The sequence below is a fragment of the Cornus florida genome, unplaced genomic scaffold, assembly GCF_030987335.1.
Source record: "Cornus florida cultivar Cherokee Brave unplaced genomic scaffold, ASM3098733v1 CherokeeBrave_3.0.0_Hap2_Chr01, whole genome shotgun sequence".
NCBI lineage: Eukaryota > Viridiplantae > Streptophyta > Magnoliopsida > Cornales > Cornaceae > Cornus > Cornus florida.
Window position 1 is genome coordinate 62192621 of NW_026775571.1, and position 13778 is coordinate 62206398.

Genomic DNA, 13778 nt, shown 5'->3' on the forward strand with positions numbered 1-13778 from the left:
TGACTTTATACTTATACCACATGCACCAATGACCCCAGTGATTAAAAGAATTCAATTTTGACCAAAATTACATTTACCTTTTTTTTTATTATAATAAATACGGAGTATTTTAAAAAGAAAATCATTCTCGTAGCACATCCCTTTTACGAAAGAATAATGCTAGAAACAATCCCGTTTTTATTTTTTTATATTATTTTTTATTGAAGTTCATTAAATAGTGTTCAATAAAAATTCTAATTAGGACCCCTTTAGTATAACTTTTTTCTTTTAAATAGAAGCGGAAGAGAAATAGAAGCGATTGGAATTAAATTTTGACTCCATTGAAGAAAGAGTAAGCTTATTGATTTATGATTTTAAGACTAATAGTTCAAGCGACTCGGTTCTTTCAAATTGTTTCTCGGTAACCAAGATAAAATATGAAATTGTTTTATAGCAATTGTAATTAATCGTTGTTGTTTCAAGGTCAATTGATTCACTCGCCTACATAATATCTAACATTATTGAATCACAGTGACTGTTCATACCACTGTTGTGGTCTTGTGAGGTTGGCGTGATTGCATTTAACCCCATGTCAAGCTTTGTTATCAATCAGTTTTCGCATATATAATTAATTATATTACAAGTCGGTCAAAAGATATTAGGTTAGCTAGGCATTCTATGTCATTGGTGCTGTGAACAAATTCCGACAAGTTCTTATGTACACACATTAATTGTCTCGATATACCAATGACATCACACAACACAATAAATATATCCTCAAGTTAGCAAGTTCGATCAATCTGCATCCACTGCATCGTTAAACATTGTTATCGCATTGTCAGGAAGTGCCATACATTGTTAACCATTAGATTATTCTATGCCATTTTTTGCGACTCCGGCTGCAGCTACCGTCCCCAGTATTGCATTTATTTTCTAGGCTGTTTAGTTTCAACATCTAAGAGCATTCGGGGCGGCACTCTCTTTAGAGTATATATGTGTGAGTTAAGGGAGAGAAGTGGACGGTATGGTAAGAGAAGTGGAGTATCTGTCTTGTGGGACCTACAGTCATTGTCTAAGCCTTTGTCCACATATAAAGAAGCTTTTGGAGAACACTCTATTTTTTGTTTCCTTTGTTTAATCAATCTGACTGAAAGGAAAAAAGCAAAAGGCAGATATGGATGAAATAAAATAAAAATAAAATAATAAATAGAGAATGTGATAATTGGGTTCCACACCATGGCACATATGGATTAAAAAAAATAGAGTACCACATTATCACTTTTTAGCTTACGTAACACTCTACTTTTTAAAAAGTAGGTAGATAACTTGTGTTGCCGACACCAAATGCTCTAAAAGTGTCATGCGAATCCTCTCTCTCTCTCTCTCTCTCTATATATATATATATATAGATATATATATTACATCTCAATCAATTTCTTATACGTAATCAACTTTGACTTTTCTTTGTCATCGTTGGAACATTAATATCACAATATATATATATATATATATATATATATATATATATATATATTTGGCTATTATATACCTATTAAAGTATTGTTATATTTTATTTTATTAAATATTTATAATTTTTTAAAATTCCCTCCACTAAAATTACAAATAAAACATCACTATTACCCTTACAACTTGTTATTAAATATTGACCCCGGGGGCTTGGCTCAGTTGGGAGATGCTTGGTACTGGCTCACACTAGGCCAGTGTTCAATCCCTGCCAACCGCATTATCACCCCCGACTTTCCCGGTGTATCCTTGGACGAGGCTTTGCACCCCCAGATTTGTAACCTAGGGTGGATCCCGAAGGGGCCTTGCCTAGGGGAATTCCTGGTGCTAATAAAAAAAAATAAAGAACAACTTGTTATTAAATATTGACCTCCTACATAGTTTCTAGGTCGGTCCCTAAACATCAAAGCGTTATTTAAACAAACATAATGTTCATTTTTCCCTAGTTTTCCTTCCATTTTCAGAGATGAGTTCAGCAACATCACCCTCACTCTACACACTAATCACATTTCCATTATTCATTACCTTGCTCCATGTTACAACACACCACACTACTGCAACCGCCCCTAGTACTTCCTCAGGTGGAAATATGACTGATCATCTTGCGCTGCTCGATTTCAAATCATCGATCACTAATGACCCTCAAGGGGTCTTCAGATCTTGGAACGAGTCCTTCCATTTCTGCGAGTGGGAAGGTGTTGGATGTGATCTCCGACACGGAAGGGTCACAATTTTAGACCTCGGATCCAAAGGCTTGGTGGGTTCCCTGTCTTCTCATGTCGGAAACATGAGCTTCCTTCACGTGCTGAGGCTCGAAAACAACACCTTTCGAGGCGAGATCCCCCCTCAACTCGGCCCGCTGTTCAGGTTGCAGAGATTATATCTGAGCTCCAGCAACTTTGAAGGTGATAATATCTGAGCGCCAACATATCTCACTGCTCCAACCTCACACACCTTGTAGGTGACAATAAGCTAGTTGGAAAATTTCCGAACGAGCTTTGCTTTTTCACCAAGCTCAAAGTTCTTCACATTCATAAAAACAATTTAACCGGAGGGATCCCTCCTTCCATTGGGAATCTTACTTGTCTGGAAACTCTATCGGCTGCTATAAATCATTTTGGAGGTAGTCTGCTAGATTTCTTCGGTCAGATGAAAAACCTAACAACAATCGGATTTGCTGGCAATGGACTCTCCGGTACACTACCTCCTTCCATTTTTAATCTCTCCATGCTTACTAATATGTCTTTTGCTGTTCACCAACTATGCGGTAGTCTTCCACTGAGTTTTGGTATCATGCTCCCTCATCTTCAACTGCTTCAATTATGGGGTAACCAATTTTCCGGAGCCCTTCCATTCTCAATATCCAATTGTTCAGCACTGCAGACCCTAGAAATGCAACGAAACGATTTCAGTGGGAAAATAGGAATTAATTTTGGAGGTCTTCCGGATGTCGTGACAGTTAGACTGCACACGAATAATTTAGGAAGCGGAGAGCAGACGAAATGAGCTTCATTAGTTCCATGACCAACTGTAGCAATTTGAAAACATTAGTTCTGCTTCTTAACCAACTGAGAGGGTTTTTACCCAATTCTGTGGGTAATCTGTCGAGCCAGCTTGTTACTCTAGCGCTTGGTGGAAATCTCCTCCACGGAAAACTCCCTTCAAAAATAGGTAATCTTGTCAACTTAACGTTGTTAGGTCTAGAAATCAATCAATTCGTGGGCACAATTCCTACGGATATTGGTAATCTTCAAAATTTAGAAATGTTAGCTCTTGACAGAAACAACTTATCTGGGAAAATCCCAGATTCTTTGGGAAACGTTTCATTGTTGATTCAACTTTTCTTGGGGAATAACATATTAGAGGGCAACATACCCCCGAGTCTTGGAAGCTGCAAGAAATTGTTGTTGCTAGATCTTTCTCGCAATAATCTTAATGGCACCATACCTAAAGAACTCTTGAGAGTTTCAGTTCTATCAATTTCACTAAATCTTGATCATAATCATTTGTCCGGATCCCTCCCTTGAGATGTTGGGAGTCTAAAAAATTTACTGGAATTGGATATATCCGAGAATGAGTTGTCTGGTGAACTTCCGAGTAGCCTTGGAAGCTGTAATAGCCTGGAAAACCTCTACATAGAGGGGAACTTCTTCAATGGATCTATTCCTAGATCATTGAGTTTCTTGAGAGGAATTCAATATTTTGATCTCTCTCGCAATAATTTCTCCGGGCAAGTTCCAAGTTTCTTCGTGAATTTTTCCTTGATGAATCTTAACATTTCGTATAACGATTTTTAAGGTGAGGTACCGATGGAAGGAGTTTTTCGAAATATTAGTGCTATATCAGTTGCCGGGAATAGTAAGCTTTGTGGGGGCATACCTGAACTTCAACTACCCAAATGCAACTTCAAAGAATCGAAGAAACAAAAAATGTCTCTTGCACTGTGACAGTAATCTCGGTAGTGAGCACAGTACTGTGTGTAATGATGGTGCTGTGTTTCTTATTTTGTATTTGGCTCAAGAAGAAAAGAAAGAGTCAACATTCTGAATCACTCTCGAATGAATTGTTCTTGAAGGTGTCTTACCAATGGCCTCTCAAAGCAACTGGCGGGTTTTCTTCAGTGAATTTGATTGGTGTGGGGAGCTATAGCTCTGTCTATAAAGGAATTCTTGATGAAGAAGATGAGACATCTGTTGTTGCAGTCAAAGTCTTAAACCTCCAACATCGAGGAGCTTCCAAACGTTTCATGACAGAGTGCAAGGCCTTGAGAAATGTTCGGCATAGGAATCTGGTAAAGGTCATAACTTCTTGTTCGAGTGTTGATTTTCACGGTAATGATTTCAAGGCTCTGGTTTACGAGTTCAGGCCCAATGGAAGCCTAGAGAGGTGGTTGAATTTGGATCCGGGAACAGAAAATGGACAGAATATTGAGATTCAAAGCCTAAACGTGCTTCAAAGAGTAAACATTACGATTGATGTGGCTTGTGCACTAGAATATCTTCACCATCACTGTCAAACGCCAATTGTTCACTGCGATTTAAAACCAAGTAATGTGCTTCTTGATGATGACATGGTTGCTCATGTAGGAGATTTTGGGGTAGCAAGGTTTCTTCAACTAGTTTTAGATCCAAAACAAAGCAATTCAGTTGGAATAAAAGGAACTATTGGCTATGTGGCTCCAGGTATGTAATTACAATGCACTATTTTTTTTTTTTACTTATTTATTTATTTATTTTTATCTATATTTTTTTCTTATTGGGTTACTTCAATATAGCATCACTCAAATTTATTAATGTTCTTATTCCTTTTATCCACTTATTTTTCAAATTTATTAATCAGCAATAACCTTCGTTTTTCTATTATTTATTCCTTTTTTAGCTTCTTTTTCAAATTTATTAATGTAATTTTATATACTTAATGTCTGTATTTTGTGTCTCTGAATTTTTCTTTACTGTACTTTTATTTCAATAGGCTTAACATGCTATTTGACTTTCGTTTACTGCATTGTTAGTAAACTACTATTTATTTATTTATTTATTTTTATTTTTTCGTGTTGTATTGTTGACTGTGTTCCTTGAAATTAATTCCTGGCTCTTTCGCTTAGCATGTCATGTCAACATGCACGTTCCAACTTTTTCGATTCATTATGGAATTGATAGTGTACATTTGATTACAAGAGATAATTATATATGTATGTGATGGCAATCAATACATGTATATAAATAGTAATAATAAATTGTTCATAGTCGGTAATTATGGATGGACTCATAATTAATTAAGACTTGAACTGAATCCGCGTTAGATTGAGATATATTGCGAGAGCCGTCGTATGCAATTGCTCCCTATCACTGTTATGGCATTTGACTCTTAAGCATGAGAAAAGTATAAACTCTTTTATTAATTAATAATTACTTTGATTTGTTCGGAGGATTCTTCGGGATCCTTAGACCGACACTTTGGGTAGTTATGTAATTAATAGTTAGAGAGTTATATTTTCGATATTTGCATCATTGCTACTTGTATTTATTTTGTATTGATTATGATTGATCACAAAATAAATTCGAAAGCCTTTGTATGTTTTTAGACAAAATGATTTATTATATATTTATTTATTTAAATTATTATTTTTGTCAAACAAATGTTTTATCGTGATCGAGCCAAGAATAATCAAAAGTACCAAAATAAATATATTAATTAAGTAGTCGGATTGATGACTTTATTTATCCGATAACTAATTATGCATAGAGGGGTCACAGTGCAACATTGACTTAGAGGTTATTTATTATTTAGTTGGAGTTCAATTAATTTCTTTTAGTGGAGTAGAAATTAATTTATGAGTTAATTGAATTGGGTCCATCGACAGGGCCAATTATTAATTCATTATAGCCAATAAAATAATAAGTCAAAAGATTCTCACTCATAACCCAACTTGATATTGGAATCCTATTAAATTTGAGACATGTGAATTAGAGATTGAAAAAGAGTTACTGTTTCCTTTTCTTTATCTTTATGTTGCCTATATATATATATGGTCTATGTATATTTTAGGGGTGATTTTGGATGAGAAGGAAAAAGGAATATAGTTTATCTCTCTAGAAAATTAGGGTTAATATTCTCATCTAATGGAGGCTCCCACAAACCTAATTTTCCAAGGTCATTCATGAAGGCTTATGAGTGATCCCTAAAGACAAAACAATTACCAAGAAGATGAAGATCCAAGGAGAAGGCATCTTGCTAAGGGATTTACAATAAGTGAGAATATTCACTTTAGAGGAAAGATTTAAAGGTTTACTCAGACTTTTGATGTAACTATTCAATCTGTTAATTGAATGATACATCATATTTAATTTTTGCATAAAAACTTGTCTCTTTGTGATGAATCATCTATGAATCAAAATCTCTCGAAAAGTTTTTAAAACTAGCACGTTTCCCAACAGTGGTATTAGAGTATGATTTGATTCATTACCAAAGATCTTGTTTTTATCAAAATCATCATCATGGATCCAAATTATATATATATTGATGTATGTTGATGTATGATTTAATATATTGATACATGATGATGTATGTATAATTGTGAATGGATGATGATGAATGTTTGGGTTATGGATGAAGCTTATAGGTTCATTGAATGTAATTTTATCTTTGGATGAATATAATTAAGGCTTTGATTTAGCCGTTTGAAAGTTCAATGATGTAATTTTATTTTTTCCATTGTATTTCAAATTGTAAATATTTGTTAAAGCCATGTAATATTCATCAAAGGATGCTATGAAGCTTCAAGAGGGTCCGAAAGGGTTAAATTATGATTCAGTAATTTTCTGGAATTTTTCCGAATTTTTCTGGAATTTTTTGAGGCTTAATTTAATTTTCTGGGAAGACATATTGGCGCGTGCATCACACGCGCCAGCCAAGTTGATTTTTTCCTCCACGCGCCTGGAGGCGTGTCCCGGCGCGTCCCATGCGCAGCAACGCGCCCCAGGCGCGTGCAAGAGCGTGGGGGCGCGTGCCTTGCCCTGCAGCCTGCTCTAAGCGTGTGCGAGTGCGTGTGGGGTCCTCCGGGTGCGTTCCAAGCGGTGTTTTGTTTCTCTAGACGCGTACCAGGTTCCTACAGGAGTTTACAAACTGTTGAAAGACGCTGGTATTATACTTAGAGCAATTAAATGTTAAAAGCTGAATCCATTGGCCATTTAAATTGCTTCTGTCTGTGGTCTAATTATTTATTGATATATGTGATGCATGAAATAGATAATTGTTTATTAATTATTATTCATGCATTAGATCCATGATATTTAATTAAATGACTTGATTTATATTAATTAAAATTATGAAAATTAATTGGATTTGATTACTAATTAATTTGAGGGCGCTTATTGGGAAACGAAAAATTCATTTTTTGTAAATTATCTTTAAAGTGTGCCTCAAATTAAATATTAGTGAATCATTTAAAGTCCAAATATTTTCTAAATTTAATTGGATTAAAATCAAGACGTTTTGCATGCATTATATCATGTAAATGATTAAATTGAAAACCCTAATTATGTATGATTAAAAATTGAGTGGGAGCGGGGATTTTTATACATTACCACATGGCTTTTGTTATTAAAACCATTGTAATTAGAACTTAAAAAATAAGGCCCCACGCATGATTTGAAGAGTCTTAATATTACAAGAATGGTTGCCTCATGAAAATAAAAATATTAAATGTTCATTGTAATTAGATCTTTAAAAATAAGGCCCTACGCATGATTTAAAAAGTCTAGATTATAATGACAAGATATTTAATGTTTTATTTATCGTTAGAGCTTTAATAACGTTATACACTCAATTTAAAATCAATAGTGTTAGCTCCCCAACGGAGTGGTCTACACTAGGTGATTTTAGAAAGGCTAAACAAAATTGGGAATCATTTCATATGATAGACAAAGCATTGTCTTAAGAGATATGTAAATGATGGGATTTGCCCACCAATAGCAATAATGAACTTCGCCAACCGAATAAGTTATTAGCGTATTGGTTATCCGATTTTTCATGCAGTGGTTAAGGGATCCACATATTATTATTTTAAAGGAAGTGCTTACCTAATAGCAAATGAATCTCAACAATAGTAATAATGAACTCTTCCATCAAGATAAGTTATTGACGTATTAATTGTGTGATTTATTATACTATAAAGTTGAGGGACCCACATTAATTAAAAGGGAATGTTCACCAATAGTGATAATGAAATCTTATTCTATTGAGATTTATTATATTATGTGGTTAACAAACTCATTTTAATTTTAAATATGCATGATAGGATTAATAATTCACCTTGCATATTGTATGAATGCATTTATATTCAGATTAATTATGTCTAACCTTGTTTATCTGCTTGCTAACATACTCAATGTATGTGGATCTCATTTATAATGACTGGAAAAGGAATTTAGATATTTTTTTCACAACGTAAGGGTTTAAAATGTATTTACTACTCCTATAACCTAATCTTTTTACTTTGAGATACCAAATTTGACATTAATGCTTTTAATAAATTAGATAAGGCAAATGATATGACTTGGTGTAATATTCTAGAGTTTATCTCAAATACGCTCCGAAGCTAACATTTGCATTATTTTATTTTCTTCAAGCATCATGTTAAAAATCAATGAGAGGTTTTGGTGAGATTAGATAGAGTTTATGCCTTAGTACTGTGTCAGACTTGATTACCATTGAGACAGTCTAAGGAACTCCAGCAAGAAATTGTATTTTGAAAATGATTGTTTATTATTTAAAAATTTAACTGGAGGTCAATAAGGCTAACTTGGGTGGTAAGTTTTAAGTTGACATGATTATTGCCTTGTTACCAAACTCGTTTGACTCTTTTAGTGTGAACTAAATAAGGAAACAGTTTGAGTTTACACTTGCTGATATTCTTATAGAATTGGTAATAGACGAAAGGATAATCAAAAGTATAGGCGTTCCTATTAATCTAACCTAGTCTATACCATCTTCTTCTAGGCCCAAGTGGACGGGCAAAGGAAAGAATAAGGATGATAATAGGACTAGGGTAGCACAAAACATGGGTATCCAAAAGATTAAAGGGAATAAGGCAGTGTATGTTGAGGGCGAATGAAACTGTTTCTTTTGCCGCTAACTAACACACTAAAGGAGAGAACTGTCTAAGCAATGACGTGGTATAGGAAAATGTATATTTAATCATTGAGCCATGTTATGTGGTTGTATCTATTAATTCCTGATGGATAGATTCTGGAGCCACTAAATATGTTAGCAATTCGTTGCAAAGATTTCAGGAATCCAGAAGCCTCAATGATATGTATATATATTTGTCTTTTAACCTGATGCCAGGGTTGTAGTTAAGTCAGTGGGAGTATAACATCTGCAATTAGAGAGTATGAGGATATTAGTATTAGAGAATTATCTTTATGCACAGATGTTAGACGCAATCTAATTCTTATTTCACTTTTGGTTTATAAAAACTGTATTGTTATTTTGTAAAACTAGTTTTATAAAATTGAATAGATATGCGATTGCTTCTGGTGCATTGAAAGATGGTTAATGTACTATAATCACAAACTCTTAAGATTTGCAGGATGTAGAAACTAATGTTGCATCTTCTAGATTGAATGTTAAGAGAAAAATTGTTATTCCTGACTCATTGTATTTTTAGTGTCTATTTTTGGGTTGTAATCAGTCAAAATGAGATTCAAAGATTGGTCAAAGAAGGTTAATTACCTAGTGAGGTAGAGGAGCCTAAACCAAACTTGTGAATCCTATTTTGAAGGATAGATAACTCTAAGGGCTTAATTAGCCATATGAAATAGACATAAAGGACAATTGGAGTCGGTACACACAGACACGTATGATCTTATGAACATCCAAGCAAGTTTACTCACGTTTTGGATAAATTTACCTGATGCGACACAAGTCTTAAACTTTTGGTATATTGCGAGAGTGTTAAGACTGATGTGCAGCACAGATTAGGTAAACTTATCAAGACACTTCGATCTAATAGTGGATATGAGTTTTTCTTGGGATAGTGCAAAGACTATATGGTCAATGAGGGTGTTGTGTACCTATTTTCCGCAACTGACGCTAAATTGATTTAGGTGTCAAATAGGAATAACAGAATTCCGCTTAACATGGTTAGATCTGTGATCAGTTATACTACATTATCTCTTTCATTTTAGAGTTTAGCATTAATGATATCGATGCGTATTAAGAACTGTATTCCATCTTAGTCTGTCTTAAGAATACCATTTGAGCTGTGTTTTTGACTAAATCTTAATTTGAATCACATGCACATATAGGGTAGTCTTGTACATGTGCGATCTCAATGATAAAAGTTGACTATTTACACTCACTGTTTATCTATAGGAGAATCATATTATGAATCACATACCTAGTAGCATAATGTTAGAGAATATGGTATGAGTACCAGATGTACCACATATGAACACACTTATTATAGAGATTGAGAATAATATATGAATTCCCAATTGATGCGTCAGCATCATCTAATACACAGATTCCTGCATCGGTACATTATTGTAGTGGGAGGATTATCATCCAATCCGATAGAATCATGTTTTTAGGTGAGACAGTTATGGACATCCCTGTTAAACATGAGTTGGACCCAGTAAGCTACATGGAAGTGTGAACCGATATGGATACAGATCATTTTCGCGAGTTGCTATGAAATCAGAGTTGGAATCTATGTATTCTAATAAAACCTGGGATCTTGTAGAACTTTCTAGTAGGGTGATACCTATGGAAGATAAGTTAATCTACAAAAAGATACTAGAAGATTTCTTAGTAAATAAATCATGAGTGTACAAGGGAATGTCATTATTTTTCTAATTCTATATATATTGATGACATCCTACTCATTTAGAATGATATGGAAAGTTTTGTCATCAGTAAAGAGGTAGTTGTTCAATTATTTTGAAATGAAGGATTTTAAATATGTAAGCTATATTCCTAGGATCAAGCTTTTGCAAGATCAGGTTAAAAGGAAAATAGACTTATCTTAATAATCTTACATTGATAAAGTTTTTTACTAGGGTTGGTATGCATAACTCAAAGAATGAGTTTTTGCTTTATTGATATGGAGTGCTCTCTCTAGTAAGTAGTTTTCTAAGACTAGCAGAGGAGATTGAGCAAATGAGACTGGAACTGTATGCTTTGACATATGGGAGTCTCATATATATATTCCATGGTCTATACCAAACAAGACATCCGCTACATTGTAGGGATAGTCAGAAAATATCAGTCCAATCCTGGACTTGATAACTGGTTTATTGTGAAAAATATCATAAAGTACTTTAAAGAGAACCAATAATCTCATACTCATTTATGGATATGATGATGTGGTTCTAGTCAAGTATGCTAGTTATGATTTTAAATCAGTTGTAGATACTATGAGGTTCATTACTCAGTGTTTGTTTTACTCAATGGAAGGAAAATTAGTTAGTAGATTATTAAGCAGATTTCAACTGCTGACTCAAACCTGCAGGTGGAGTACATTGCACCCTTAAAGGCAGCAAAGGAAGCCTTTTGGTTTGATCTCACTGATTTAGAGGTTGTGGAGTATACTACCTTGCCTATCGAGCTATGTTGTGGCAATAGTGCAGAAGTAGTCAAAACTAATAACCCAAGGTTCCATAGAGGAACAAGATACAATGAGACGAAGTTTCATATTTTATTTGATATTGTCCGGCAAGAAAATGTACTCGTGGCTAGAACATTGCATTGGAACACAACTTTGTTGATCCATTAACAAAGGTGTCATTAATCAATAATTTTGATCGTCATCTGGATAACATTGGAGTTAGATGCAATTTGAATTGGCTATGAGGGCAAGTGGGAGCTGTTGGGATTTATATGCCCTGGCATAACAAATTCCCATATAGATTATAGTGACATATGTTCCTGACGTTTCTGAAATATTTATGCTTTATACAATTGGTGAATTCAATATATTATGTTTCGATTCACTATGGAATTGATAGTGTCCATTTGATTACAAGAAATATTTATATATGTATGTGATGGCAATCAATACATGTATATAAATAGTAATTATAAATTGTTCATAGTCGGTAATTATGGATGGACTCATAATTAATTAAGACTTGAACTGGATCCGCGTTAGGTTGATATATATTGCGAGAGCCGTCATATGCAATTGCTCCCTATCACTGTCATAGCATTTGACTCTTAAGTATGAGAAAAGTGTAAACTCTTTTATAAATTAATAATTACTTTGATTTGTTCGACGGATTCTTCGGGATCCTTAGACCGATACTTTGGGTAGTTATGTAATTAATAGTTAGAGGGTTATATTTTTTATATTTGCATCATTGCTACTTGTATTTATTTTGTATTGATTATGGTTGATCACAAAATAAATTCGAAGGCCTTCGTGTGTTTTTAGACAAAATGATTTATTATATATTTATTTATTTAAATTATTATTTTTATCAAACAAATATTTTATCATGATCGAGCCAGAAATAATCAAAGGTACCAAAATAAATATATTAATTAAGTAGTCGGATTGATGGCTTTATTTATCCAATAACTAATTATGCATAGAGAGGTCAAAGTGCAACATTGACTTAGAGGTTATTTATTATTTAATTGGAGTTCAATTAATTTCTTTTAGTGGAGTAGAAATTAATTTATGAATTAATTGAATTGGTTCCATGGACCGGGCCAATTATTAATTCATTATAGCTAATAAAATAATAAGCCCAAAGGATTCTCACTCATAGCACAACTTGATATTGGAATCTTATTAGATTTGAGACATGTGAATTAGAGATTGAGAAGGAGTTACTGTTTCCTTTTCTTTTTCTTTATGTTGCCTATATATATACATGGTATATGTATATTTTAGGGGTGATTTTGGATGAGTAGGAAAAAGGAATATAGTTTATCTCTCTAGAAAATTAGGGTTAGTGTTCTCATCTAATAGAGGCTCCCACAAGCCTAGTTTTCCAATGTCATTCATGGAGGCTTATGAGTGATCCCTAAAGGCAAAACAATTACCAAAAAGATGGAGATCCAAGGAGAAGGTATCTTGCTCAGGGATCTACAATAAGTGAGAACATTCACTTTAGAGGAAAGATTTAAAGGTTTACTTAGACCTTTGATGTAAGTATTCAATCTGTTAATTGAATGATACATCATATTTTATCTTTGCATAAAACTTGTCTCTTTGTGATGAATCAAGATCTATGAATCAAAATCCCTCGAAAAGTTTTTAAAACTAGCATGTTTCCCAACAGTTACAGAGATCGTACATCTAATGCTCATGAAGACTAAAGAAGAGGAGTCAACAACTATGCCCAGAAAAATTCAGGTTCCAAAAGAATCAAGAAATGACATCAGAAAAAAGTGTCTCGTATCCTTGATTAGGATTGGAGTTGCATGCTCTATGGAAAATCCGCAAGCTCGAATGGATATAACCAATGTCCTTCACCAGCTAAATCCGATGAGGGACAATCTTGGAGGAAATTGAAACTTAAATGTCTTTTATCATTCTTGTTCCCCAAAAGTCTTTTTTTTTTTTTTTTTTTTTCTCAAATTTTTGTGTGTTAAATGCTTGTATATGGAACGTTGTTCCATCAATTAATGAGATCAAATTTGAAAGAATCACGAATCAATATTAATGCTTTTGCATGTAATATATATATATAGTAGACATGAATGATCACTCACTGTTTTCTTATGAAGATCTAACACCAACTCTTTTTAGATTGGAGAGTGTA

General features: G+C 33.8%; 1 protein-coding gene across 1 annotated transcript; it reads left to right on the top strand.

Annotated features, from left to right (window-relative positions):
* Positions 1–3623: 3623 nt before the first annotated feature.
* Positions 3624–5215, top strand: LOC132299133 (probable LRR receptor-like serine/threonine-protein kinase At3g47570). Its single transcript, XM_059795632.1, has one exon. It carries the CDS (start codon positions 3902–3904, stop codon positions 4691–4693), a length of 792 nt encoding a protein of 263 aa, XP_059651615.1. The 5' UTR covers positions 3624–3901; the 3' UTR covers positions 4694–5215.
* The last annotated feature ends 8563 nt before the right edge of the window (positions 5216–13778 follow it).